This window comes from Canis lupus, chromosome 16 (assembly GCF_011100685.1).
Source record: "Canis lupus familiaris isolate Mischka breed German Shepherd chromosome 16, alternate assembly UU_Cfam_GSD_1.0, whole genome shotgun sequence".
Taxonomy (NCBI): Eukaryota; Metazoa; Chordata; class Mammalia; order Carnivora; family Canidae; genus Canis; species Canis lupus.
In genome coordinates, this window is record NC_049237.1 from 30,035,695 (window position 1) to 30,063,662 (window position 27,968).

The 27,968-nt window shown below is 38.0% G+C and overlaps 1 protein-coding gene and 1 long non-coding RNA gene across 10 annotated transcripts in view; one reads left to right on the forward strand and one right to left on the reverse strand.

The window, feature by feature from the left end:
- UNC5D (unc-5 netrin receptor D) overlaps positions 1 to 27,968 on the reverse strand; it is a 529,465-nt gene that overhangs the window by 95,319 nt on the left and 406,178 nt on the right. For 5 of the 9 annotated variants that reach the window (XM_038560127.1, XM_038560125.1, XM_038560123.1 and 2 more), the window contains exons 5-7: positions 10,272 to 10,452; positions 9,248 to 9,415; positions 7,220 to 7,384 (exon numbers count right to left, since the gene is read on the reverse strand). In XM_038560127.1, the coding sequence (XP_038416055.1) occupies positions 7,220 to 7,384; positions 9,248 to 9,415; positions 10,272 to 10,452 (514 nt within the window). The remainder of the gene's footprint in view (positions 1 to 7,219; positions 7,385 to 9,247; positions 9,416 to 10,271; positions 10,453 to 27,968) is intronic. The other 4 variants (XM_038560130.1, XM_038560132.1, XM_038560129.1 and 1 more) reach the window with 1 other exon arrangement.
- On the forward strand, positions 17,878 to 23,780 carry LOC102151857. Its single transcript, XR_005371472.1, has 3 exons — positions 17,878 to 18,029; positions 18,137 to 18,334; positions 23,518 to 23,780. It is a non-coding gene; the product is annotated as an uncharacterized LOC102151857 (long non-coding RNA).

Here is a 27,968-nt window from a genome sequence, read left to right on the forward strand (position 1 = left end):
ATAGTGTGTATGTTAGATTTTTTTTTTCCAGAGAAAAAGAATTTTTGAATTTGTGTTAGAAAAATTAGGACTTGCTTTATAAAAATTTATTTTCTGATGAGGTGGTCAGAACATGTTTATTTTATAACATGAAGGAAACCTATATAATCTCCCAGTATGTATTGTGAGAACTGATGTTCTCACCTGGGGATCATCCCTCTCTGCAGCCTTTCCTTTGAGTGATTTTGAATTAGTGATGAGAGTCACAGCATTTTAGAACTGGTTGGGACCTCATAAATCACCTGTCTTCTCCTCAGGACCAAATCCCATCTGCAAAGGAAAACTGGAAGATCAAGAGCCGTTTGTTCAGCTACTTAGAAAGTTCTGAGAAAAGGACACTGAATCTTTGATTTGACATAAGGTTTAAGAATCATGATTCTGGGGACCCTGGGGGGCTCAGATGCTCAGAGCGTCTGACTCTTGATTTTGGCTCATATCATGATCTCAGGGTCCTGGATCCAGCCCCATGACAGGATCCATGCTCAGTGGGAGTCTGCTTGAGATTCTCTCTCCCTTTCCTTTTACCTCTGCCCCTCTCACTCCTCACATGCTTTCTCTGTGTCTCTCACTCTAAAATAAATCTTTTTTTCTTTTTTAAAGAAAAGAATCATCATGATTCCTAAACTCTATTTTCCAATAACTATTAATCAGAACTGGCTGGTATAAAGAACACTTTGTATCTCAGAGATTTTAATGAGAAGTATATGTTTTTTCATTAGACATACAATATTAATCAGGAAATTAGGAAATGTTTTAAGAAAATATCTAAAATGTCACAGTGTCAGTATGTAGCAGAACATGCAAAACAATTTTTCTGCCACAGGACTCCCTTTAATAGAACACACACATATGATAATTATTTACACAAATAGAGAACTTACTATGGATGCTAAATGGCTTGCATGGATTAGCTCATCTCCTCAAAAACAACCCTTTCTTTTTTCAATATAATTTCTAAAAAGATTTTATTTATTTATTTGAGAGAGATAGAGAGTGAGCATGGGGAGAGGGATAAGCAGACTCCTCACTAAGCGTGGAGCCCAACCTCCCAATACCAAATGGGATCATGATCTAAGCCGAAATTGGACACTTAATCAATTGAGCCACCCAGGTGCCCTAGCACTATTAGAACTTTTATTTTGTAGATGAGTAAATTTAGACTTAGAGAAATTAAGAACTTGCTCATAGGACTGTATTATAATTCAAACTTAAACAGTCTGACCCCAGAGTTTTGATCCTTTAACCCGTTCTTCATCTATTCGATAAATGTTCTTGTAGGCTCAGCTCATTCATTTCTTTCAATCCAAGGTTCAGACTCATTTCCAATTTTTGATAAAGAGAATAACCAGTTTCAACTCAGAATCACAGAGGACCTTCGAAGGGTATACAGCCTTTGGTCTGAATGCCAGACCTACCTTGGCCTATCCTGGGCCAGCCTGTATGAGTTCAACTTCTGTACCTTCTGACAATAATCAGTCCTAGGTTAGTGCTGATGCCTTCCCTATGCTGCTTGGGGATGGCATCTATTACTCTTTGCTTTGTTATGGATGTGCATTCCCACTAACTATCTGGTTTTGTGGCTGAAACTTCACTTCCTTAAGAAATGTTTGTAAGGTTTCTAATGGGCTGTCTCAAGCTCACACTGTCATGGGGATCTGTTCTGATTTGTTTACTTTTCTTGGGTTTTTGTTTTTTTCCAATCTAGGTGATATGATCTGGAGGTAATGTATCCTGCTCTCCAGCTGCCCAAATTTAATTTTAAAGTCCTTCCTATTTACAGTGGAGGTGTTCTATTTCAATTCTGTTCATAAAATGAACAAAGTTAACAAGATGTGTCTGAGATAAACAATCTTACAGAGATCAAATTTCTGAAGCACATGTAGTACTTTCTGTCCAATTCCACCAAAAGAATGTAAGAACTTAGCTCCAATGTCTCTTAATATGTAATAAGGTACATATTAAAACATGTGGGTGGGAAGTGGATAGGAATAGGAAACAGTGGATGGAAGAGATAGACAAGTACAATAATTGCCTTGGCTTCAATTAGCTGAGAGAGAATTTCTTCCCTAGGCTCTTCTGTCATGATTCTATACATGTAGCACACAGGTCTATGCGGAAGTAAAGGAAAAGTGGTGACAGAAGAAATTTTCCTGGATTGGGAAAAGCATCTTAAGTGTTTTAGAGCCGATTAATAAGAAGGGCCATAGATTTTTAATGACTTAAGAAATACAGACCCATCACAGACCAATGGATGAAAGCCAATCCTTAGCTGGAAGGAGGATTATGTTTAAAAAATGATCAGATGTCTTTGATCTTTTTTATTAACTAGGCTAAAAGTAGATAAGTCTATAATGGATGGATAACAAAGAGGAGAGATTTTATGGTAATTTGTTGAATATGGTTTATTCTTTATTCTTTTTATGCTCCATTCCACTTGGGACATGACACAAAAAATGAGTTTTAGCCTTATAGAATTAAAAAAAATGCTTTCATGAAAACAAATGAATATTGAGATACCTCTGCTTTATTTTCTTTTTTAATTAAGCACAATGGAAACTTTAGTCATGAGCCACTCCACTCTGTCTCATTAAAGCTTGTTACTCACAGGCTTTCATATTGGGTCCCATAATGGGAAAGTATTTGCTGGGGCATGGGGGAGAGATTGTTGCTAAGCTGCTAATGACACCATATGTGTCCAAATCTACATTCTTATTGCTCCTGTGGGCCTGCAATATTATATCCACTTCTGCTATGCAATATACATGAAGGCATCTCTGAAGTAATTGTTATACAGAAAGGCAGCGATTGGGTATTTCTAGGAAAAATCTTTGTGTAGTAAAGGAGCACCTACTGTGTACTATAAATGGGATGAAAATGGGGTTTTAATATTAAAACTACCTGGTAGAATTAGCAAGCAGTAGTAAACTCCATGACAACTTAAGAATGCACTGTGCTAGCATGTTATCCTGCTGGTGCCGTTTTTCTTTTGCCATTTAGAGTTTATGCTACAATTAAGCACTTGTGCAGTGCAGCTGGCTCTGAAATATGAACTTATCCAACACAAAGTTTAGTCAACTTAGTCAAGTGTATGTATTCCGGACTCTTTTGCCCATAGAAAGGAAAGGATGGGTTTTATTTTGGGAAAAGGGAAACCCACCCTTTGTGATCCTATATATAAAAAGCAGGCATTCTAGCAAAAGAGTTGTTTTAGATGCACTGATATAACCCAGAATGAAAATTCTCTTCTTTAGTGCCCTAGGAAAGACAGGGAAGGGACCCAGGTAATTACTGTAATGGATAACAATGAAGCTCAGAATGGTCCAGGAGAAAATGCTTACCAAGGCAGCCTTTAGTTTGATGTGATTACAGGCTCACCTTTTCAGGTGCTTCCTTTAGGTCATTTTAGTAGATCATTCAATAGACAATGTGGTTAGATTATTAGGTGTAGCTTGGGGATGTTTATTTGAACCTGCTATTGTATAGCAGGTATCTATTGTATAGATACGCCTTTACCCTTGATTTAGTTTCCAAACTGTCTATTCGAAACTTTTCTTATCAATATACCCATCAGAAATGAAAACAAACCAGCATTCAACTGATATTTTGGTTTTTGAACTGTCAATGTTAAACTGACCTATCTTACATCTTGACAAGAAGGACGGATTAGCTATCAGCTCGCTCAGCCTTAAAGATTTCCTCTCTCTTTCAGACCCCTGTGGCATTTCTCTGGCTTCAGCCTCATGACACATCTAGGCACTAATCTCCTCTGAAGCAGACTGATTTAATCTTCTCAAGCCACAGCCCTTAGTTTTTCTATCTGCTAGAATAGAGGGAGAGGGACAGGAACAGGCTTCTCTTATTTCTCAGGTTCAAGCTAACACCCTACCAATTTCACCCTTCTGTTACTATCAATGAGGCATACACCTGTGATTGACCTCTGGCTGCGATCCTCAGAGCATGGAAGCCACTAAGTTCAGCAAGTAGAAAGGGCATTGGTCAGAAAACCACTCGATGCTGGTGTTTAAGCTTAGAAAAGTTTCTTGACAATCATATCACATAATTATCTTTCTGGGAGAGAAATGTTCTAGCATAAAAGCACTGGATGTTTAGTTTAACTTTTAATTTGGATCCTTGGACTGTTATTGGCAAAGATTGCCTAATCTTACTCTCACTAGTCTTGAGGCATTTATGTTCTTGTGGAGAGCATTTAGGTGTGGCCATCTGTGATAGCATAACACTAAGGTTCTGTGCACCAGTCACAACTGACCAAGCAACAATCACACCCAAATATTAAAGTGATCATTCAGAGCTGGCAGCTCCATCTCTAGGAGTAATGCAGCCCTCAGGGACAACCAAAGAAATCCAGATACTCCGCTGAAAGCTAAATGAAATCTAAGAATTGTAGGTCATCCGAGAGTCAAGCACTGCCATTGTTAAAACTCCAAGAGAAGTCGGGAACTGAGAAATTGCTTTAGGGTTGTGTTTGGCATAGAAGGAAAAAATTAGGATGAAGGAAATTCCCCAGTCATAACATGACCTAGATCCTTCGCAAAGCTACTGCTCCATAAAGCTATTGCCCAATGCTATTTTAATCAAACCCGGCCTCCATTGCTGAAACAGCTAGTTTTACCAAGAGCGGTTTGGCAGGGTACCAGTGACAAGTGCGGTGATGTTGGCATCATTTAGCTAGACTGCTGTTCATTGCTTCCTGCAGAGATGGTAAAATGTAATCCAGTTTTGTTGACACTGGTAGCCATTCTCTGTCTAAAAGGGCAGAATGTGTCCTGGTGTTGGGCTCTTATAAACACTCCCCTTTCCCATCGATGTAAAAATAGATCTCATTCACCTCTCTGATTTCAGAGGCTTCACTCTTTGTCCCTCGAAAAGCTCAGTCATTGTAGCCATCAAGAGTCCCTGATCATATTTGACAGACATCTCAATATGCATACGATGGAGGCCAGAGGTTGCTAGAAAACCATGCTTCAGTCGACAAGAGGAATGAATAGAGTAGAAAGGCTTACACAGCATTTAAACTCATGGAAGGATTTTTCCAAACCTGCTTGTCTTCCTAGCAATTTTATTTCTGCTATAGGAAAATGGAAATAGAAAATCCACTAAGTGACACATGTATGACTAAAAGAAGACATGGCCAATGTCCAGAGAGAGGTTCATTCAGTAAACTAACAACTGCTTCAAGCAATTGCCTGAACTACGGCCATGACAGGCTCTAAGAAAGAATGGAGTCTTGGAACTCCACAAGTATGTACACATCTGTGGGGATTAATTTTACCTATCAATTTGGGCCATCGGATGCCCAAATATGTGATCAAAAATCATTCTGTGAGAGTGTTTTCAGATCAGATGAGACCAATGTTTAAATTTGCAGAATGCCTTCATGATGTGGGTGGGCCTCATCCAAGTACAGTTTAAGGCATAACCCTACCCTGAGTGAATTCTCCTGCCGAACAGTCTTTGAGATATTTGACTCTAAAGATATCTAAAGAATTGCTAGCTTTCATACTCACATGAGCCATTTCTTTATAATTTATATATATATATATAAATTATATATATATAAAGGAATACACACACACATATAATTTACATATTATATATATTGGAAAAGAGAAGGCATTTGGAGGGAAGCTAATGGTTGGACTATTAGAGAGCATGGCCCTGTCATCACAGACCCTGGGGGTGAGTTGTCTTCTGATAGAGTCCCTTGCAGTATATCTGACATATGTAGGGTCCTCAGTACTTGGATGGAAAAAAATAAAGGCACTATGGGCATCATAGTGGTCATTTCAAAGTATTAACCATTTTAATTAATGTTTTAACCTCCTGGGTTTATTGTGAAAATACAACAGCATGTTTGAATATGCTTGCTTTGAAACCTACTCAGACCAGTGCAGAAAAGTAAATCAAAAAAAAAAAAAAAAAAACAACCCCAAAAAAACAACAAAAAAAAAGAAAAGTAAATCCAAATTAGACATTCCCTTTATACTGTCATTTTCCCAAATACAAAAATGACACATTCTCCTGAAAAGATGACAAACTATTGAGCTATATTATTTTTTGCTGGCTATTTTCCAAGAAGGCTACTTGGTTTTAGAGAGAATCTTAGGTTTTTTTTTTTTTTTTTTTTTTTTTAAGGACCTAAACAAAATCAGTATATCTTAGCTCATCTGAGTAGGCAAGTGAAGAAGGGATTACTATTTACTAAGCAACCATTCTGTACCATGAAATATTCACATATATTCTTTTATCAGTTGGTCTTGCCAGTAACCAGGTTTTTGGTACTTACAAGGGAATTAAGGAGTTAGGTGACGGGTCCAGGTCACAAAGCTAGGAAGGGACAGCACCAAGTTAAAACCTGTCTATGTGATGCTTTGATCTTCCCATACTTTCTTACCCAGGCAGACTATCACCTAGAGATGGTAACAGTATAAATCCAGGAATAAAGTAGAGGCTTGGGAGTTTTGAACTGGGCACTGTATTTTGATACAAAACCACCCATCTCCTCAAGTGTCATTTTTCCCCCCAATTTATAAGGTGAGAGTCACAACACATGTCCTGTGCCACAGAACCATGGTCTCGGGAGATTATTAAAATCTAAATATATCTTATATATATATATTTTTTTTTATAAAATACAAAATTTATAAAATATAAAATTTGTGTGTGTATATATTATATATACATTATTTCTTCCAAGAATTTCACAGCACTATAAAGCATTATAATATACATGATTTATAAAGCATTGTAATATACATGTATTATATATAATACATCATGTATATTATAATGCTTTATAGTGCTGTGAAATTCTTGGAAGAAATAAAAGCATATGGTCATCTGTAACAGAATGTCACCAAGCTTTAAAATGGTGGCTAGTAAAAGAACTGCCAACTTAAAATTCAATGTTAACCACTTTCTTAAACTCTTAAAATAGATTAATAAGTATGCACCTTTAAGGAAGTTACAGTGATACAATATTTAAAATGATCCTAACGTCACTAAAAATGTACTTGACTACTTTTTACTCGTCTTACTCCTTTTGTTTTTGCTCTTGGTGCACAATTTTGCTTTCTCCTAACGTACGCAAGCAAATGGATGGTCACGACGTTTCTTTTCATGCTGTGGACAAACACTGAAGATGTTAAACAGAAGGTGTTACCTAGAATGCAGAGACCATCTGTACAGTTTTCAGATTCCTGGCTCAGCCCTTCACAGAATTTGCCCCCGTTCCTTGGGGGTGGCGCTGTGCACTCCCGAATCCGCAAATGCTCGCACTCTGGACTGCAGACGGACCATTCGCTCCACACTTCCCAGCTCCCATCCACTTTAAGGGAAACAAAAGGAACCACCATTAGAATGAATCTGGTGGCTGTCAAGAGACTCACCCCAGGGCTGCTGTTGTTCTTACAGCTGGATTTTAAAGAAATCACCACTACCATACACACACATACACACACACACACACACACAAAACAAACAAAAAACACCCAAATAATTTCTGTTTATCTTCTCTCCATGGTTTCTTTCCTCAAGACAGAGGGTAATATAAGCAGTGGTGTAATTCTCTGGCTATTTCAGGAGGAGATCAGTTACTGAATTTAGGCAAGAGTTCGCATTATCGGTGCCCTTGGGGTGGCTAATAATGTCATTACCCATTCTTTCCCAGTCTTTCATGCCCAAGTGCATCTTAGATGGACAGACACGGTATGTGTGGTAACCACTGGTAATCGCCACTTCCTTGTGGGTTGACAGTTTAGAACGGAGAGTAGAATGAACTATCTTTAAGCCCTAAAAGCCCTAAACAATAAAAAGTTAAACCTATATATATTGGTGGTATTAAAGTAAAACAGGTCGGTCAAACCCCAAGATACCAGGACTTACATAAATAGAATTTTGCGGGTCACGGATTGCTTCTGTATGTAGAAATGAACAAACGGATTTTAATTCCACTAAAAATTGACCCTAGAGATTATGGCAGCTATTGGAGGCAATTGTCCCATTACCTCTTAGGAATAGGCCAACTACGCTTATGTGGGTTAAGATAGATCGTGCAATTTTTAATCTAGAGCAATTAGTCAAGAATTGGGTAACATAAAAAATACTGAATCTGAAGGAAAAATTTTGAGTACTTGTCTTGGTTGTGTTCACATAGTGGCTCCTGAGCAATCCCTTAGCCCGACTTTACTATTTTTGTAACGGGGAGATAATAAAACTCACAACACAGAATTAAAGGACATGATATCTATAAAAGTATCTTGCACAGTATCTGGCACATAGTAAGCACTCAATAAATAAATGTTTACTGAATACGAGTTTAGAATTAAACTCTGAGAATAAGCTGCTGGTGAGAGCCTCAGCTTCACTCTGAGCACTCTGATCTGAAACTTTAAAGAACACAGAGGCTCTAGTCCAGTGTCCTTGGGGTTAATGTTTTATAATGCATGTGAGACCCAGGATCAATTTATTTCTCAGTGGGAGGATATGCTTTCCATAAAGAAAGTCATCTTCCATCTCATCTATTCCTCATTGTAGAAATTGGATTAGAGCCAGTAAGAGATGAACAAAAGAGCTTATAAGAGCCATATTTGGTAAATGAAGCCTCTATTCAGAAAGGAAGGCAAACAGACCAAATATAAAATAGAAACTGCTGTGATACTGTACAATCTCTGCCAATTGCATTAGAAATAAATACAAAAATAATAAGGTTAGTTGGATTGGAAGCGATAAAAAAAAAAAGGCTCAAAGTTTTGCTACCTATTTTGTGCTCACAGATGACTCAATCCCTGTTACTGTATAAGTAAATGCCACCAAATGGAAGAACCCAAGGAGAGAAGGCAGGGCTTGGCCCAACCAAACATGGGTAATATAGAAATACTTCAAAGCATTTGGCTTGTTGATGGCAAGTGTCCAGCATCACGGAAGTATTAAAAAAAAAGTGTGTGTATATATATATATATATATATATATATATATATATATATATATATATATTTAAGCCCCCTAATGGAGGTATCTCACCCACATTCTTGCTATCATAGTGAGTTTCACATTAGCTCTTTGGACAAAGGCTGCATTCTGAGACTGTGAGAGAGGATAACTTTGGGAAGGAAGGTTACATTCAATGCTTCCCACCAGTGTGCTAGTGTTGGTGGATCAGAAGGGAAAAGGGAATCTACACATATCTCACCAGGACAAAGAGAAGTGCAGGTTATTTTCTGCACTGACATTCCCTCACAAAAGGCCCCACCATTGAGAGGAGCTGGGTTGGTGCAGGTCCGGGAACGTTTCTGCCATCCTCTACCACAGCGAACATTGCAGGCTGACCACTCTGTCCAGGAAGACCAGCCTCCATTCACTGAGAGAGAAAAATGGGGAGGGGAGAAAGAAAGGAGAGAGGTTTTTACTGATTGCCTACTATGTGCAAGCCACTGTGCCAAGTGTTGTGAGTTCGGCATCCAGGGACCAAGGGGCCCTGGGACCCACATTGGCTGCTCCATCATGAGGCCACAGTGGGGCTCACCTCACCTCTGTCCCTCAGTCTACTCATCTGGTGTGAGAGGGACCCAGAGAATTTCCTCTGTGGGGAAATTATGAAAAATAGGAAGAATTCATCAACACATCACTAAAGCACTTGAAAATCCGTAGTACAGAAAGGAAATACCATCATTTGAATTTCTATTACTTTAAGTGCTTCAAAAATAAATCCCAGGGCTCTTCTATTGTGGAAGGGAATGCCTTTACATAAATAGCCAGGAAGTTCTTTTAAATAATACCTGAGATATTCAGTAAAGAGTAATGTTTGTTTTTGGTGGATTTCCTATGCCAGGAGAAGTGGCCACAGCAGGTCCAGAGAGGATGGGGGTGGAAGACGGATCAGGGAGGGGTGGGAAACAGAAGTTGCCCACTTTGTTTCTTTTCAAATATCACACAACAGGAGGAAATGACAGACTTTTAAAATTATTTTTAAAAGAGGGATTGGAAATGTTCCTATCTCCTGGAAGTCCAATACTGGAGGGAAGAGCCAGCACATCAATAGCAATAGGGATGTGTTCTCACCTACCAAATGGGAGAGGCAGGAGAGAGCACAGTAGTGAAGGACTCCTAAAGTAGCTTTTGGCTGGAAACAATCGAAGTTTTAATGAAATACACATCCATCTACTTCTTTGCTTTCCGTCCTCCCTATCTATTCCTGGCCTTTGGGCTGGTCTTACCATAAACCACTACTGTGGCTGACAGGCTCCTCCTCTTGGCCACGATGTTGGCTGCCATGCAGGTGTAATTGCCTGAGTCCGAGAGCCGTGCCTGTCTGATGATGAGGTTGTGGTCAGCCCTGGTGTCAATGTTCTCATCTTGCTCAGAGTCAATGGGCTCCTCATTTTTCAGCCATTCCACCTATAAGGAGAAGGGAATGTTTACTTTACTGGTCATTAAAAAGAAAAAAAAAAAAAGGCCTCTTTTCTGGAATTGCTAGATGAGCACTTCTGGCATGGGGGAGATAGACATTCGTAACATATAGATCAATAGCAATGATTTTACCATATCCCATCCCTTTTATTTAGCATATTAAGGAAATTAGCACTCAATAAACTGGAGGCAGGAAAAGAACACAAATACGTACTGACTTTGACCCACTTTTAAAAAATGCAGTGGAAGAGAGAAAAGGGGGCCACAATTAGGTCATTTCATTTTATTTCATTTTATCGTGACTCTGATGATGAGGACCGTGTTTTCATGACAAGTCCAAAATGGAGCTCAGAAAATCAACACATATATGCAGAACTTTGTGATTAGAGGATATTTATGTTGTCAGACAAGGTTTCATGTCAATGTGTGCATTTAAACAAATTTTAAGAAAGGTGTGACGGGGCGCATGGGTGGCTCAGTTGATTAAGCATCAAACTCTTGGTTTCAGCTCAGGTCATGATCTCAGGGTCCTGGAACCGAGCCTAGTCTTCAGCTCTGTGCTCAGCAGGGGAAGTCCTCCCCTGTCACTGCCTCTCCCCCTGCTTGCACTCTCTCTAAAATAAATATAGTTTTTTTAAAGGTGTGATAATGTATAAAGGCCAATGTAATACAGATTTGGACAATCATAGGCAGTTAAATCCAAATTTCAGTATTCTCTAGTCTTGTGATCAATTACTTAATTCCTTCAATGATCCAAAAGACATTTAGGCCTGGTTAGATGGCAGAAACATTTAAGGCCCAGCTTCTCCCTGGAGGAGTGGACTTCCAACATCTTGGGCACAGGCTAGTCACATCTCTGATTTTTTTTTTCCTATAGTTTGCTCCTAGAGAACCTATTTTATTTTTTCCAGTTCTTCTCTAATCCTACCCTTGGTCCCAAAGTCACTTGCCTTGGACATCTGGAAAAGACAGAGTTGGAAGCTTCTGTTCCCTAGATCCTCATCTTCCCCCCGGATGAAGTGCACCACCTTTAGTGCCCCTATTTTATCAAGCAGGCCAATTTCACCCCTGAACTACCTGCCTTCCTTCTTCATCATGTATTCTGCTTCCATATCTAAGCAACATCTCTACTCTCTAGTGCCATATTGGTAGCACTAGATGCATCTCATTTGACAATAACCATTTAGCTCTAGGTATTAGCATGTATTACATACAGAAATTTAACAGACACACAAAAATCATAATTTAACACAGAAAGCAACAGTGGTGACTATACCAAAGAGACACCACACAGAAGCATATGCATTGGGGGGCTTTTCATCATACCCTGCCCTCTGTTAGCACAGACGATTGAAAGTTGGTTTTGGAATAAGATGCCTCATTACTCTTTAAATCTAAAGAATTTTAATTTACCAATAAACAAGTGGCATCTGTTGTACAGTAATTTGGTTTTATAAGGATTTGTTGGTCTTTATAAAAAGGGATTTACTTATCAGAAGAAAACCTATTACGATCCTTTATAATGAAATTTGTCCCAAGGATTTCCCCACTAATAAGTGTTCAGAGGATCCCAAATCATCACTATCCAAAAGTTACCCTCCAATTTTGGAAAATAAAGTGACACAAAATAACCAAAAGAAGAGGTCTGAGAACTGCTTTTACATATCAATAAGAGGAGAGAAAGGAATGTGGTCCGGGCCCTGAAGTAAAGAAGTAAGCCGGACTACCAACCTCAGGAGTTCCTGGAGGTATCACCATGTTCCTGCCTGGAGGAGGTGTAGGCACTGATGATGACCCAGAGCTCTGGTTAACAAAGCAGGGCAGCAGAAGGGATTTTAAAGCATCTGACCCCCAGTCTGTCAGCAAATGCCATCTGTTCCCCACTGACACTGAATATTTTACAGTAATTCATTCATTCATTGATGAATATTCAAACACACACGGTTATCGAGGGGTCTGGAGAGGGGTAAAGCAAGACAGTCAAAACCCACATAGCCTCTTCTTTCATGGATCTCACAGTTAATGGGTAAGGTGGAAATAAAGAAGTCAATCGTGTCACCACCAGATAATAAGAGCTGGTAGTGACACTGTCACCAATATCTGGAATGAAATACTTACTCTAAGGCCAACATGGATGGATTTTTGAAATCGCTATCACAGCTATGTCACTGGAAAGGACAAACTGGTCAGCTTAAAACAGGTGTGGGGAGCTTCTATTCCACACCACTCTCCTGGTTCAGAAATTCTGAGGTTAAATTGCCAGTTTTTCTGTTAATTCCCTTACTCTTACTATTTGTGGTACCTACAGAGCTGTTTCCTATGTCCCCATCTAAAGTCTTCTTTACCATAGCTCCCCACAAACAGTTGGTCAGTAAAGTCAGGCAAATCTGACCCAGAAGTAAGTCATCTCTAGTGAGTCAACAGCCAGAAAGAGCTCCGGGGACCAAAACCAAAGGAGTCCCAGCACTTAGGAATCAAAGAAAACTTTCTTGAAGGAATTTCAGCTCAGAAGAATTTAAAACCACTATCACAAAAAAAAAAAAAATAAATAAATAAATAAATAAATAAATAAATAAATAAAACCACTATCACCACATAGAGGTTTGGCTTCAAATTGAAAACTTATATAAGAACAAACCATGCACAAAATTAAATAGCCAATAAACTAGGAAAATATTTGCTACAAATTTGGCAGATAAAAGGAGAAAGAACATGATGATCTGAGGAATCATAATCTCAATAGCTCAAGCTCTCATTCACTGCTGATAGAATTCCATCCTTGGTAATACAGCGTTAAGATGAAGGAAAAAAGGGATACACAGCAATTAAACAATTGAATAAATATCCTACACCACTAATAAAAAAGTTAATATAATGAAGTTTTTCCTACCAAAATACCAAAGATTAAAATTACACACAAACACACACACAAGCACAGTTTTTATTTTTGTGGTTTGCTTTTTTTCTGAACTTGCAGATCACAGAACATTTCTGCAATCGCTCCTCTACCATTATCCCCTCTCCAGGATGTGAGCAACAGCCTCTAACTACCTGGGCTGTAGGCTGCTTTCATTCTTGCCTCCACAGTTGATTCTCCACGAAAGAATTAGATCACATCACTTTCTGGCTTGAAATCCTTCAATGGTCATGAATCTCACTTAGGGCAAAATCGCAAATCTTCACCAAAGCTAACAAAGTGCTTCTTGATCTGCCCCCGCCCCCCACCAGTCCTCCACCTCAGGTGCCCCCATACTTGGGGCACCCCTGCTCCTTCTGCTCCAGCCTTCCTGGATCCGTCCAGTCCTAGAAAGCTTAAAGCAAGTTCCCACCTCAGGGTCTTAATACTTGCTGAATCCTTTACCTGGAAGGACTTATCTGTAGGCAACCTCATGGCTCGATCACACTTTTCATTTAAGTCTCTGATCAAATGTTACCTCCTCAGAGAGGTCCTCCTAATAGTACTTTTTCCTAAGTAGCCTCTCTCCCCTTGCCTACTCCTCCACCCTGTCTGCTTCAATCTTCTTCCTAATATTTATCTCCATCCGATAGTATTAAATATAGTAATGCCTTTTGTTCATGTAACTATGACCCCAGGAATTTATTAAAGTAAAGGATTAGGGCTACAAGAAGGATTTAAATACAATAATTTATTTTTGGTAGAGAAAGAGAGGGGGGGGGGAGGAGGGAGAAAGAAAAACGTATATCAAAGCCACACGCCAAATAGAGCTTTGTTTAAATAAATCACGATGCAACAATATGATTTAATGTTATATAGACCTGCAAAGTCATGATTTCAGCTAGTGAAAATACAGAAAAGGCTCTGAATATATGAAAGGGTCCAAATGCAAAATTATATGCTTATTTAATGATATCATAAATTCATAAAACAAAAAATTCACAAATATATATACTTAATGACTGGAAGAAAATGTAGTATGTGTATAGGGGTTTAAAGGGAAGCCTTTTCTTCCTGGTGGCTAATTGTGGCACATTCAATGGAAAGCTATTTAGTAATCTGACAAAATCACTTTAGCTTAAAAAAATCTCTCTTAATTACCATGTGACACAGCGGTTTTCAAATTCGTATTCACAGAATGTTTCCTCAGTTTAATGCTTACCTGAAAGTCCAGGATGAAAAAAAAAAAGAAAAGATAAGGAAATTTCTTATAATTCCTGAAGAAGTGAGGGTATTAGAGCCACAGATGTTAGGGAACCCAAGCTGTATTAACATAGTAATTCCCAGAGCCACTGTTGGCAGAACTCCAGGAGGGATCATTCATATTCTTCCCTATGTCAGTTGTGCCCTGTAGAGATGTTCAGGGCACAACCTGGACCACCATATAAATTGACCGCACCATATAATCTATCCCCTACCCACCCACATGTACTATGGACATATACAATGGTCTGCCGGTGGGTCTCCCCAGATCATAGTTTGAAAAACACTGATATGGGATGAATGAGGTATCATAGTTTTATATATATATGTTGTGGTAAAAGTTTTTACGGTGTCACGACTGAGGTCCTGAGATCCAATTAGTTCTATAAACAAGTGGCGCATTAGTAGACTCCTAACCATAGAACTGTTTTTTATCTGTAAACTAATAGTTTATCCATTAAACTGATGGCAGGATCTTTATGAGGAAATCAGTTTGGTATTTTCTGAGCTTATAAAAATGACAAATTGCTTTTGGATTTACCCTTTTGTCACTTAGAGAAATTTTAAAACATTTTTGATGAGCTAAGTGCTCCTAATGTAGTGTAGTTTAATAAATAAGATAGAAGAGCATTCCCTAAACCAGCAGTTGCAAACTCAAATGTTCCTGGGGGCCAAGGGGGGCACATAAATTACTGAAGTGGCCCTGGGTGCAAGACATCCAGGCACATTGCTTGCATATTAAAGACAAAGGGCTGTTCATTTCCCCCAAAGGAATGAGCTCACTCTCATTTGTCTTAAAAAATGTTAGCACTTTCTGTCTCCTTTTGTTTTCCTACTTTAGGTAGAAAGATGAGTATTAAAAAAAATAAAAACCTCAAAATCAACAATGAGTATAATTGTATACTATTTATATAAGTATAATAAAGTAAGTATAATAAAAGCGACAATGACCTCATTTTTTGCTTAAAAATCTCTCAATTTTAAGGTATCGCCATACTCTTTGAATTTCTGGAGGAATCAGCCTCTGTGTCAGGATATATGGGAAATGTTGGCCATTTATGACAAAATGTAGATTACGGGACCCAAGCAAATGTGCAGCCTGACCAGTCAGGTCCAGACTGTTGCTACTAGTGTAACCAGAGCTTACAACTCTCACAAGAAAACCAGGGATGTATATTCTAATGTAATACTTCTTGATTCTAACACAAGGGCTCAAGATATATTGTGAGGGCCAGACACAATGTAGCCATAAACTAGATTCACTCCCCCTTCTCCACAGAAACTATAACACACCAGCTTTCAGGCCACTGGTGAACATTACCACAAAGAGGAGCTCAATGTCCTTCACTGAAGTTAATTCTTTTTCATGAAATCTGCTTCCTCCATCATCCTAAAATGTTATGGTTCACATGTATCACATGCCACTCTCAGGGCTTTCTCATGGAAATATCTGACAAGTATCATAAGGGCATGAATATTGAGTTAAAAAATTACTTTACAAGACGCTGCCAACACCAGAAGGCCCTAATTAAGCCCTTAACAGAAGCAACACAAATTTTCAAATTAGCATTAAGAGATCAATACATTGACTACCTTGAAGCTAACGGATATTTGTATCACTAAAGCCAAATGACCTCGTGCTAACAGGTCATCTCTTTGACAGGGAGGCTTACCAGACCCGAAGGTTGTTGGAGGCATTCACCCCTCAGAGAAACAATTCTTTGTATGATTCTCCTTATTTGGTTTAGATGGATAATCCCAGTTAGGAGTGTGTTACTCCTAGAAGAAGCTAGTTACTTAGAGGTAATGAGCTTATGGATTTGCAGGATGCCCGCATCTATTAGCATAGTGTTATGTACAGATGGTCTGCAATTTGTAGATTTTTCCAGTTTATAAACAAATCTGGAAAAGCAGACCATCAAAGACAATTAGATTTCATGCCAGACAGCAGGTTCCTGATCAGTCATTCTGGCTAGCTAGGAGCTGAACGTATGTAACTGATGAGCCTATAGGTTTTCCCAACAATAGGAAGCAAGGTGGTATTGGATGGGGAGGAAACCTCCTTTGGAAGAGTAACGGATTGATGCTTTGTGGGGCTTTTCTTATTTGAGACCGTGATTATAGGTGAAAATGTTTGAATGAGACCTAACATTTCACCTCTATTGACCTTTTGTCAGACATCTATGAATGTGCACATATAAACCTTACACTTAAATGTTTATTTTCATCAGACAGTATGTCAGAATTCTAATGCTCCTGTTCTTGTTCTTAATATTCCATAAGAAAATGAGAAGGCAGTGTTATTAACCTTTCAGAAGTGTAAAAAAAAAGCCAATGAGGATTATTTGTTGATATCATCTACCAAGTGTTCTGATCCTCCAAGACATGACAGCCATCTTGTGACTATGAACAAAAGGCAAGAGCCCACAGAGATATTGGTCCATGGTCTTTATACTCCCAAGTGAACACACTGTGATTCAAGGCATTATCTCATTGATTCTGAGAACTCTAAAGTAGGTGAATAAAGAATTTTCTTCCAATTTCACAGATTATATGATTTGCCTAATACAACATCCTTGGAAAATGGTAGAACTAGAAGCAGTAGACGTCAAATAGTTTTTCTACCAGAGAACATAGCTGTTTTCTTACATCTCTCACTGACCATATAAAGTGCTATTCTTTAACATCTCCTATGATTTGACCTGCCATTCTTGAATACGTCTTAACTGTGACTTTCCTACTGCATAGCCCGACATTCTTCTACGCATAATGGAGCATACTGTCTTTTTTTTTTTTTTTGTAAAGATTTATTTATTTGAGATAGAGCACACACACACACACACACACACACACACATGTGAGCAGGAGGGAGGGGGAAGCAGACTCCCTGCTGAGTGGGGAGCCCAATGTGGGGTTCGATCTCTCAACTCTGAGATCATAACCTGAGCTGAAACCAAGAGTTGGTACTCAACCGACTGAGCCACACAGGCACCCCAGAGAATACTATTGTCTAAGGTCAGCTCAGGCCATTACTTGATTTTCTACTTTCAGATGACATGTCACCTGTCCTCTCCTCTCTCCTTGATAATTCATTTCCTATAAGTTATTTATAACCATACTATCAGGTTTCCCCCTTTGCCTTCCTTTTCTTGCCAGACTGTATAGATTGATTTTAAAGCCACCTACACTGCAGTTTCTTCAATTTAGCTCTACTTATCTGATTACGCATCACAAAAGGAAGCAGAAATCCAGCTTAATTGTGAAGTCACAGCAGCAGAACCAGGCAAATGATAGAAACTTAATGATCACAGATTGAATCGCACTCGCTGATGCTGAAGGAAACGACAGACATGCGTACCTCTGCAGAAGCCTGAATTCTGATGATGGAACTGGATGTTCTGACATTGTAGGTCTCTTGTCAGACCAGTGCTGTCCTTTAACTTCTCCTTCTTAGTTCTGAAAGTCAGGTGTTGTCTCATGTTGTTTTTTTTTTTTTTTTATTCATTTTGACAGGTAAATGGTCTCTGAGAAAGGGAACACCCCTTCCACTGTTTACTGAAACTGTAACATTGTCATGAGTGAAGAATGAGCCCTGTTTATATTAACGTAAAACATTTACAATTATGATGATCAGAGGCAAAAGACATGGAACAGATGAAACATCAACAGGAGAACAGGGAGAGAGAAGCAATGGGCAAATGATTTGTCAGGGTAGGTACCTGTTACCATTTTTAGCTGTGTTTTCCATAGTGCAATACATCTTGTGCTTTGCTAATTCTACCTTGGCTCATTCCCATCTGCTAGGGAAAATGGATTCTGGCTTTGAAAGTTTGATGAAGTAACACCTAGAAGGTGCTTCCAAAGCTTGATATCCCAAGGAATGCTCATAAACATAGCGTCATGTGCCATTTCATTTTAAGACACTATTTTAGGATGGGAAGAACTCTCTAACAAGATTGCAGAGTTGGCTTTCAGAGAGACTCAAAACTGTTTCTGCATTCACATTCCCTCCCATAATTCCTATTTCCTAAATAAGGTTTAAAGGTGGTGGTTGGGAGATACTAATTAACAGTTTCCCTTTCCTGTTTCATGGTACCATGTAATATACACTCAAGTGCTGAGAAAATAGCCATTTTTTAAGGATTAAAGCATTAAAGACTGTAAAACGTTCATATCATAAACCGGTTTTAAAACCTGATATCTGAGTTACATACAATTAGATACACAAACACCTATCACTTACACACACATATATACACACCATTTGAGAAATCTAGTCTGCTCTGAATAAAAATGTTTCCATTAGCCACAGTGAAAGGCTAATCATGTAATGATCTACAAAGGAAATGCATGGACAGATATGGATTAGCTCAGCTTCTGTATATTGGGTGGCTGAGAATGAATTAGCATAATCATAAATTTGTTCCAATTACAGAAGGCAATTATCAGAGACCAGCGTAGAGCATTATCAAAATGAAATCACCAAAGTGCATCTACATTCCAGGTAGATGCCATTGAGTTAATAGTGCTTATAAAAAAAAAAAGCCCTATACTCATTCATCTTTCATCTCTTTGATTACTATACACTCCATACAAGTTCCCTTTTAGCTGACAGACACAAAGCCACAATGAAAAAAGAAAAAAAAAATACATGCTGTAAGAAAAAAAATCATGCTCAATATAATAACACAACTGTAAAAAAGTCTTGTATGGATAATTTCTCTAGATCAGTGGCTCAGATAGTGCTTTTAAATTTCAGACAGGAATTCCCATCACCTCTTATGTTCTCTCCAAAATATTGATTAGGAATAAAACTGTGACTAAACCTGTCATTATCTGTGCCAAACAAAAGTCCTCTGAGCAGAAACACAGTGCTGTTTTGCCAGGGTAACCCCACTGCTGCTCATACTGTTTTTTTTTTTTTTTTTGCCCATCATAAATAGAACCTGTTGCCTTATTAATCACTGCCAGCCTGGAAAGAACACAGGAGAGTTAAATCTATTTTGTAAAGAAGGCAACAGATTTAATATCCAAATTTTAGAGTTAAAAGGCAATTCAACTTAACTACTTAAGATTATACATATATATTACAATGTGCTCAGAACTTCAGGAAACAAACATTAAAGAGATGCTTGAGAGAGGGCAGACTATAGAGAAAGACAGAAAGGTATTTTTATTGTAACTACATACAGTGGGTTGTAGTGTTAGAAAGGATGGTGGACCCAGCAGAGAGGGAGAAGGGAAAGAAGGGAAATTCACATTTTACTTGTACTGATGACCTGCTATGTATTAGACACTAATCTAGGTTCTTTTACATCTTAACCCACGAGCTGGGCATCCTTATGCTTTTATACTTAAAAAATAACTGAGCAGGCAAGAACTGAAATATTCAAACATGCTCAAAATTCTAGCGTCTTAAACAAATCAATAAGCAAACAAAACTCCTTCCTTTCTTTATCCATAGCCACCTCTTTTGAATTCTTTGGCAAACAATCATTCACTGTCATTGCACTTAAAACGAGCTTCCACCCCATCGACTCACTGGGATTGCTCTTGCTAAGACCACCAGTCATCTGCAAGTTGCCACATTCACTGAATGCATATCATTTTGCATTCTTACTTAGCTTTCAGGAATAATGAGAACATTCTTGAATTTTCTCTTCCATTGGTTTTTTATAATGCCACATGTTGCCTCTTACCCTTCTGGCCAATCCTGCCTTGTCTCTTTTCTTGGCTTCTTCTCTATCCAAACATGAAGTGCTGCATTTCTTTGGCTCTCAAGATTAGGTCCCTCTCCACATCTCATTGCATAATGTCTTTTCATATGATATCACCAGGTTTGTGTGTCATTCATGGTTGCATCCTGAACATTTACAAATCAATATCTTCAGTTCACTGACCTCGAGCTGTAGCCTCTTATATTCAGATGTCTACTCAGCATCTATTTTTGTATGCTTCAATGATACTGTAAGTTCAAGATGTAGAACTGGATTTAGATTTTTTTTTGAACCTTCTCATCTGAAAAATAGGGATTCAGTGAAAAAACTGGTAGAGTCGGTGGCATAATAATTTCACATTAAAAAGCACACTCTTGATGTCATGTATAGAATACATGGGACAGGGAAGGGCAGGCAAAGCTAGGGCAGAGAAACCTATAGAAGACTATAACAATAATCCTAGGGAGATGTGGTAGAGTGAACTGGAAAGTATATACTGGAAGTATAAGTATATATAGGTATAACTTATAGGTATATAAGTAAAGAGCCTTCACAAGAAGTGAAGGGATCAAACAGAATGAATAAAAATTTGTGACTGATTTAAGATTAAAAGAGAGGGCAGTCAATATTTGGCACCCATATTTCTGACTTGGATAAGTGATACAGGGAACACAGATGAAAAGGTCATTTGGGGATGTTGTACTGATCTGCATTGATCATCACCTTGGTCCTAATACACAAAGAGCACTCTCAAATCAGTAGAAAGAAGCAGACAAGTAAATAAGAAATGGCAACAGAAAAATATGGCGACAGAAAAATAAGCTAAGTAATTGAATAATTAACGCCATGATATATACAGTGAAATTTACAATGTATATAAGGGATTGAGATAAACAGCTTGAATCCAGAACTCTTCAGCTCCAGACCAACGTACTCAACTACTTTTTGGGAATATTTACTACACAGGCTTCGGGGTAAACTGTATCCAAGCCTATAGGCATATATGAAATCAAGCAGAAAGTGTAAGATACAGGGGGAGATTTTAAGATATAACACCCTGAAGGGGTGGCCCAGGTGGCTCAGCGGTTTAGCGCCACCTTCAGCCCAGGGCATGATCCTGGGGTCCCCGGATCGAGTCCCACGTCGGGCTCCCTGCATGGAGCCTGCTTCTCCCTCTGCCTGTGTCTCTGCCTCTCTCTCTCTCTCTCTCTCTCTCTCTGTCTGTGTGTGTGTCTTTCATGAATAAATAAATAAAATCTTTAAAAGAAAAAAAAATAACACCCTGAAGAAAATAATCATTTTAATGACACAAAGGGGAAGAGGAGACTGCCAAAATTGAGACTGTTGATATTGAGATAAGAGAGAAATCAGGAATATATGTATCATGGAAACCAAGAAAGAAAACATTTTAAGTACTTAAAAATTACCCCTGAAGTAAAAGGTGAGTATAGTAAAATCCCAGGCTTCATTTCAACATGAAGTTCATCCTATAGCATGTTAACTAAAGGACTCTACCCTGTCTTTGTTAATGTAAATTAATAATAATAATAATAATAATAATAATAATAATAATAGTATTTTCTTCTTCTGTTCACTTTCCTCAATATTATTCACTAGAATTTCCCCAAAGTCAATTGTCCACTTGAAATGTAAAGTGCTATCTCTATCTCACTCTTTACAGCAAAACAACCCCAGGCATATAAAATATTAAAAATATAGTACATGAAGCTGCAAAAGTGCCATAAGGAGGCACAGGTGAATATTTTGGTGGTTTTAGAATGGAAATGGATTTCCTGCATGATATAAAAGCAAAAGCCACAAAGACTATTTTTATTTTTAAGACTGACTATTAAAGTTTTAAAGTTCAACATACCTAAAAGATGCTTTAAAGATAAACATAAAAAAGATGTTTGCACCATATGACAAAGTGTTGTTATACTAAAATCAACATAGGAACTAAATACATTTTGTAATTTGTACATCATGATGCTCATCCAATAAAAATGGATGCTGGATAGTATATTGAATCAGTATGTACTGAATAAATATCAACCTGCTTTCTAATATGCAAAGATCATGCTAAAATCAATACAAAACATGAATTCCAACAGAAAAACGAACTAAGTACTTGAATGGATCACTTAAAGGAGAAAAATGTGTATGGAGAAGTAATATATAAAAAGTCATTCAATTTCTCCAATAATGAAAATGACAGGAATCCTGTTAGCCTATCCCTGTCGCAATCCTGAAACTATATAGGGTTGTCAAAATTGTAAAGAAATAGATGTTTTCATTTACTTAAGATGCTGGTCTAAATTAGTACATCCCTTTCGAGGGACAATCTTGCAATTTTTTAAAATTTTTTTTAATTTATTTATGATAGTCACACACACAGAGAGAGAGAGAGAGAGAGAGAGGCAGAGGGAGAAGCAGGTTCCATGCACCGGGAGCCGGATGTGGGATTCGATCCCAGGTCTCCAGGATCGCGCCCTGGGCCAAAGACAGGCACTAAACCTCTGCGCCACCCAGGGATCCCTAATCTTGCAATTTTTACCAAAACTGAAAATACTGACATCATTTGATGTCAATTTCCACTGGTTCCAGTGGAATAATCATCAGTAAAAATCCAGAGATACATGCTAAGATGATAATTATAGCCTTGTTTATAATAATGAAGAAACTGGAACCAACCTAATTGCTCATCTACAGATTAAATCAATTACACACATTTATTCAATGAAATACTATGCAACCATCAAAAAATGATGCATTTCTATTCTAATAGAAGGGGAAATATCTCCATGAGACATTCACTAGCTGTTAAAAGCAGATCTTAAAACTATATATCTATTATCTCTCCATTCAAAGACACTCATAAATAGCTGGAAGGCAGCTTACCAAACATTATTTGGGTGGTGGAACTTTACGTGTCCAAAATTTTCTTCTTTCTAAATACCTATACTGCTGAAATTTTTAGTATGAACTCTTTAACAAAATTTCTGGCTCTCCCTTACCTAAGTCTGGGTTCATTTCCTGGTCCCTGTTATTTTGGTGGGGTCATGTGACTACTTCTGGTCAATTAGTCATCAGTAGAAGCTGCTTATTAGTTCCAGGACTATTTACTTTCCCATGCTGAGACTTTTTTTGACTTCTTTGTTTCTCCCTCTGCCACAACAGCTCACAGTTTTTTTGAGAATGGCTATTCCATTAACCTTGGAACTGCAGTAACAGTGTCAAGAATAGAGTTCCCAGATGACATGTGATGGCCACGTAACACAAGAGAGAAATCAATCTTCGTTGTTTTAAGCTACTGAGATTTCTAGGTTGTTTGTTACTTTATCATAATCTAGTTTACCTTATTTTCTGCCATCTATATTATGTTTTTAAGCAAAAAGAAAAAAGCTATTTTCATTAAACAAAAATATGTTCCTCCAAATGTTTCTAACACTCCTGGTCTCTAAGAGGTAAACAAATTATCTTAAATTGCATATCTTTTATCCCCCCACAAACTAATACATTAACTAGAAAAGCAATCCATTTCTAGATGTCTGGCAGGCAAAGTGACTGTCCCCCACATTGCACTTTATCTTCATAGGCTGGCTATTTTAGATAACTCTTTCATTTCTGCATAATCTTACACAGTGTAGATCATGGCCAGTGAGTCATTGCATTCAAACCCTAACCTCTAAATTCGTGGAGAAAAATTTAAATGAAATTATGCACTTTTACATGTCACACTTACTTCAGGTAACCATACAATTTCATCAACAAAATTGAGTTTTTCCAATTCTGTTTTTATTTTTTAAAATAACATAGGTTGTGTTGTGGGTTACAAACATTCCAGGAGGAATCTAAAAAGAAGTGACTTTGCATATCTGACATCATCTCATTTGAGGAGGGTGTTTACGTTTCCCATTTTAATCAGCCTGGTCAATTAAATTGGATGGTTACCTATTTGTTTCCTCCCACTTTATCCCCCTCTTCTTTGCATTCTGCTTTTTATGAACTAGCTCAAAGCTGCTTTTTGGTCTTCACAACACTATAGGGAATGTTTAAAAAATAAACTAAATTGCTTTCGTGACTTTTTTTTTTTTCAAATTTACTGAAAATTAGATTTTCAACAGCCTCTATGCTATAACCCCCTCCTTTCTTTTTAATTTAAATTTTGGTACTGAAATGAGCTTCCAACATTCCGTTAATATCACTAGGGGAGACACTTGTTTCCTATGCAATGTACAGGTTAGTCTATAATTTTCCCCACTCCTATCCTTCATTGTTCTATGATGTACATATTATATATTTTACATAACATGTATATAACATATTTAGCAGTTTATTTGCCTTAAAAATTCTACCTTTCCATATTACTTATCAAAAGTGCTCAATGATCAAATGATTAAATCTATTGAAAAAGAGAAGTATAACCTATTTTGAAATTAAATGCTCAATCATTTTGGGAAAAATAAATGGATATACATGTATTAACTGAGTATACAGTTTTTAAATAATTAGCTGAATATAAGGTCCAGAACCAGTAGTATGCTAGACCATAAAAATATACATTGCACTTTTTCTACAGATAATTCATGAATTCTATAATGTATGTTAAGATTATCAAAAGTTGATTCTATTTCATACTTCCCTGTTAAATCAGTTTGGAGTTAATCCCCTACTATCCCTCTATAAAATGAGAAAAAAAATAAAAGGCCCCTTCTTTCCCCTACTCACAAGGATCTTGGGAGATTGAAAATGAAACTATAGAACTATGGATGAAGCAATTTTGGTACAAACGTAAAGCAATAAATTAATGTAATGTGGTAGCAGACTCCAGGAATAGAGGGTCTCATGAGGCTTCACTCGGGATGTAAAGTCAGTAGTTCAAGAGGATGAGACCAGACAACAGCAGGCTGAATATGGGTTCCACCGGTCATTCCAAGTATTTGAACTCAGCCCTGAAGTCTCCAAGGGACCACTGATGGGTTTTAACCAAAGGAGTTTGGGTTCAGAAAAAATCATTCTGCTATCAATGTGAAGGTTCCAAGTGATGATGGGTTGGAGAGGCCAGATAAGTAGTTATTATTCCACCAAGGTAGAAGAATGATAAGGGCCTGAATAAGGCAGTCAGTAAAGATAGGAAAGATCTAACACAGAATAAATACAATTGATACGTAGTGGTAATTGATAATCAGAGAAGGGGTGAATGAAGGACCTGAAGAAATGTGCATAATTCACAAGTTCTTAGCTGGGGCAACATGTACCCTTAACCTAAGACAAGGGGTCCCGGATTTTCAAGGTCAAGTACCCGTTTTCTACATATTTTCTACATTGTTAGACACTTTCAAGAACCGATCCTCATCTTCAGCAACTGGACTCACCCAGCTAAACAGACATCAGTGTTTCTGGTTTAAGAATAAAAAACACTTCCACCAGGTGTTGTTATCATCAATAAAAATAATGCTTCTCCGTGGGCTTCTGGTTGGTGGTGATCATGTTATAGGTCACACCATAAAATAACTTTATAATTCTTGAATTAGGAGGAGGCTACTCTGCCCTTTATACACGTCTGACTTTTGACTGTGGTCAATAAGTGGAGTGTACAAGCATCAGAGGTAGCACATCCAGAATGTCACCACTCCTTGAAGAGCAATCAATCATTTTCTGGATGCAAGATACAACTGTAACTAGCATAAAATAAAAAAGGTCAACCTCTGGCTGGTGGTTATGACTTATTTTCTTATAGCCTATTCTTTTTGGTTTATAAACCCATGTTCTTGTTAATAAATAAAAAGGAAACTTATTTGAAGTTTCTCTACCTTTTATTTTTAAGCCAACCACTTCTTTTTTTTTAATTTTTATTTATTTATGATAGTCACAGAGAGAGAGAGAGAGAGAGAGAGAGGCAGAGACATAGGCAGAGGGAGAAGCAGGCTCCATGCACCGGGAGCCTGACGTGGGATTCGATCCCGGGTCTCCAAGATCGCGCCCTGGGCCAAAGGCAGGCGCTAAACCGCTGCGCCACCCAGGGATCCCTAAGCCAACCACTTCTCATCCACTTTTTCTGGTGTAAGTAGGACCCATCAAAATAAACAACTATTGAATACTTTTTGTAATCATTTTACAAAGTGCATAGTACCTGGGATAGAAACGAGGACATTATATTTGGGAATAATTAGGATCAAATTCTTCCTCTCATTTTTTAAACATTCTCTCTCCCTCTATGTCTTTCTCTATCACACATCTAGACATATTTATCCTAACCACTGTCCTCATCACTGCCACCATCACTACTGCCTGAGTGATCAAGACAGATATGATTATTGAGAAAGGGAACCTTCCTTATTTTCCTGTGGATTCACAGCTTATCATGAATACTTAGGTTATCTTTAGGTCAAAAGGCTCAAATCATCAAATGTGCACCATAGCTACCATTGCAATAAATATTGTCAATCTGTCTGGTGCTTAAGAAGAGCAAAAATGCTAGCTGATTGGATTTGTCTTTAGAGTACAATGAATTGTAATAAGAAGGGCAGGAAGACTGGTTGGTCGGGAAGTGCTAAAAAGATCGATCATTTTCTATGAGGCTCTGGGCTGCCTAAAGACAGGGAAGGTGCTAGCTGTTTTGTCTCATCCCTGAGCACTATATCTGGAACACATCAACACGAAGCCTACCCTGGTGTTTCTGCACATAATAGTTAGGAATAAGTAAATCTCAATGAGTCCCTAAAGGAGATAGATGGTAACAGCAAACCTGTGACCATTTATGACTTTGTTTTCTTTTCAGGGTTGTTCCTTTTTAGCTTGGATGTGCTTGTTTGAAAATATCAGTGGGAGATGTGATAAATGTATGGGGGGACTCTGTGTTACCTGTTCTCTTTAGCATTTTCCCCTCCTCTTCAGCATCCTGGAGCTCAAGATCCTTTCCCTTTCCCTGTAAGTATTTACTTTGCTTTAAACCAAGACTTCTCTCCTATTAGCTCCTATATATATATATGTATATATATATATATATACACACATATATATACATATATATATATATTTTTTTTACACAAATCACAGACTGAGTGTGGTTGTTCACTTTCTCATCCACACATCTGCAATCCCTATCAACCTTGGCGGTAATGCAATATCACCAGAGGGCATTGTCTGCTTTATGAACTGCTACAACTTCAATAAAGTACAGGGCCTGCCTGGACTCTACTAGTCTAGATTGTAACTCTAACTATAGATAGGGCTGCCAGGCCACAACTCATTAGAGAACCAGGTTTCACTGAAATCGGTCTATACTGCATGAAGTTCTATTTTTTTTTTTAAGCTTCTGTTTTGTTTCTTTTTGATTTTGCTAAAGGAAAGAGACTCAAAGAAACACACATCCTATGCAGTTCATACAGAGTTAGCACTGGAACTGATACATGTTTAGGAGAGTAATCAGTCCTGGCAGCAGAAAATGTGATTTGCAACCCATTGTCCTATTTTCTATGAGAAGATAACGTTGGCACAAGATGATGCTAGGTCCTCGGCCATAGAATCTGGAGCACCAGGAGGGAAGAACTATGGAGCAGGAAATAAGTTCAATTATAGCTCTAAGTCAGAATAGAATTGCCTGGGGTTCAGGGCTGGGGTCCACT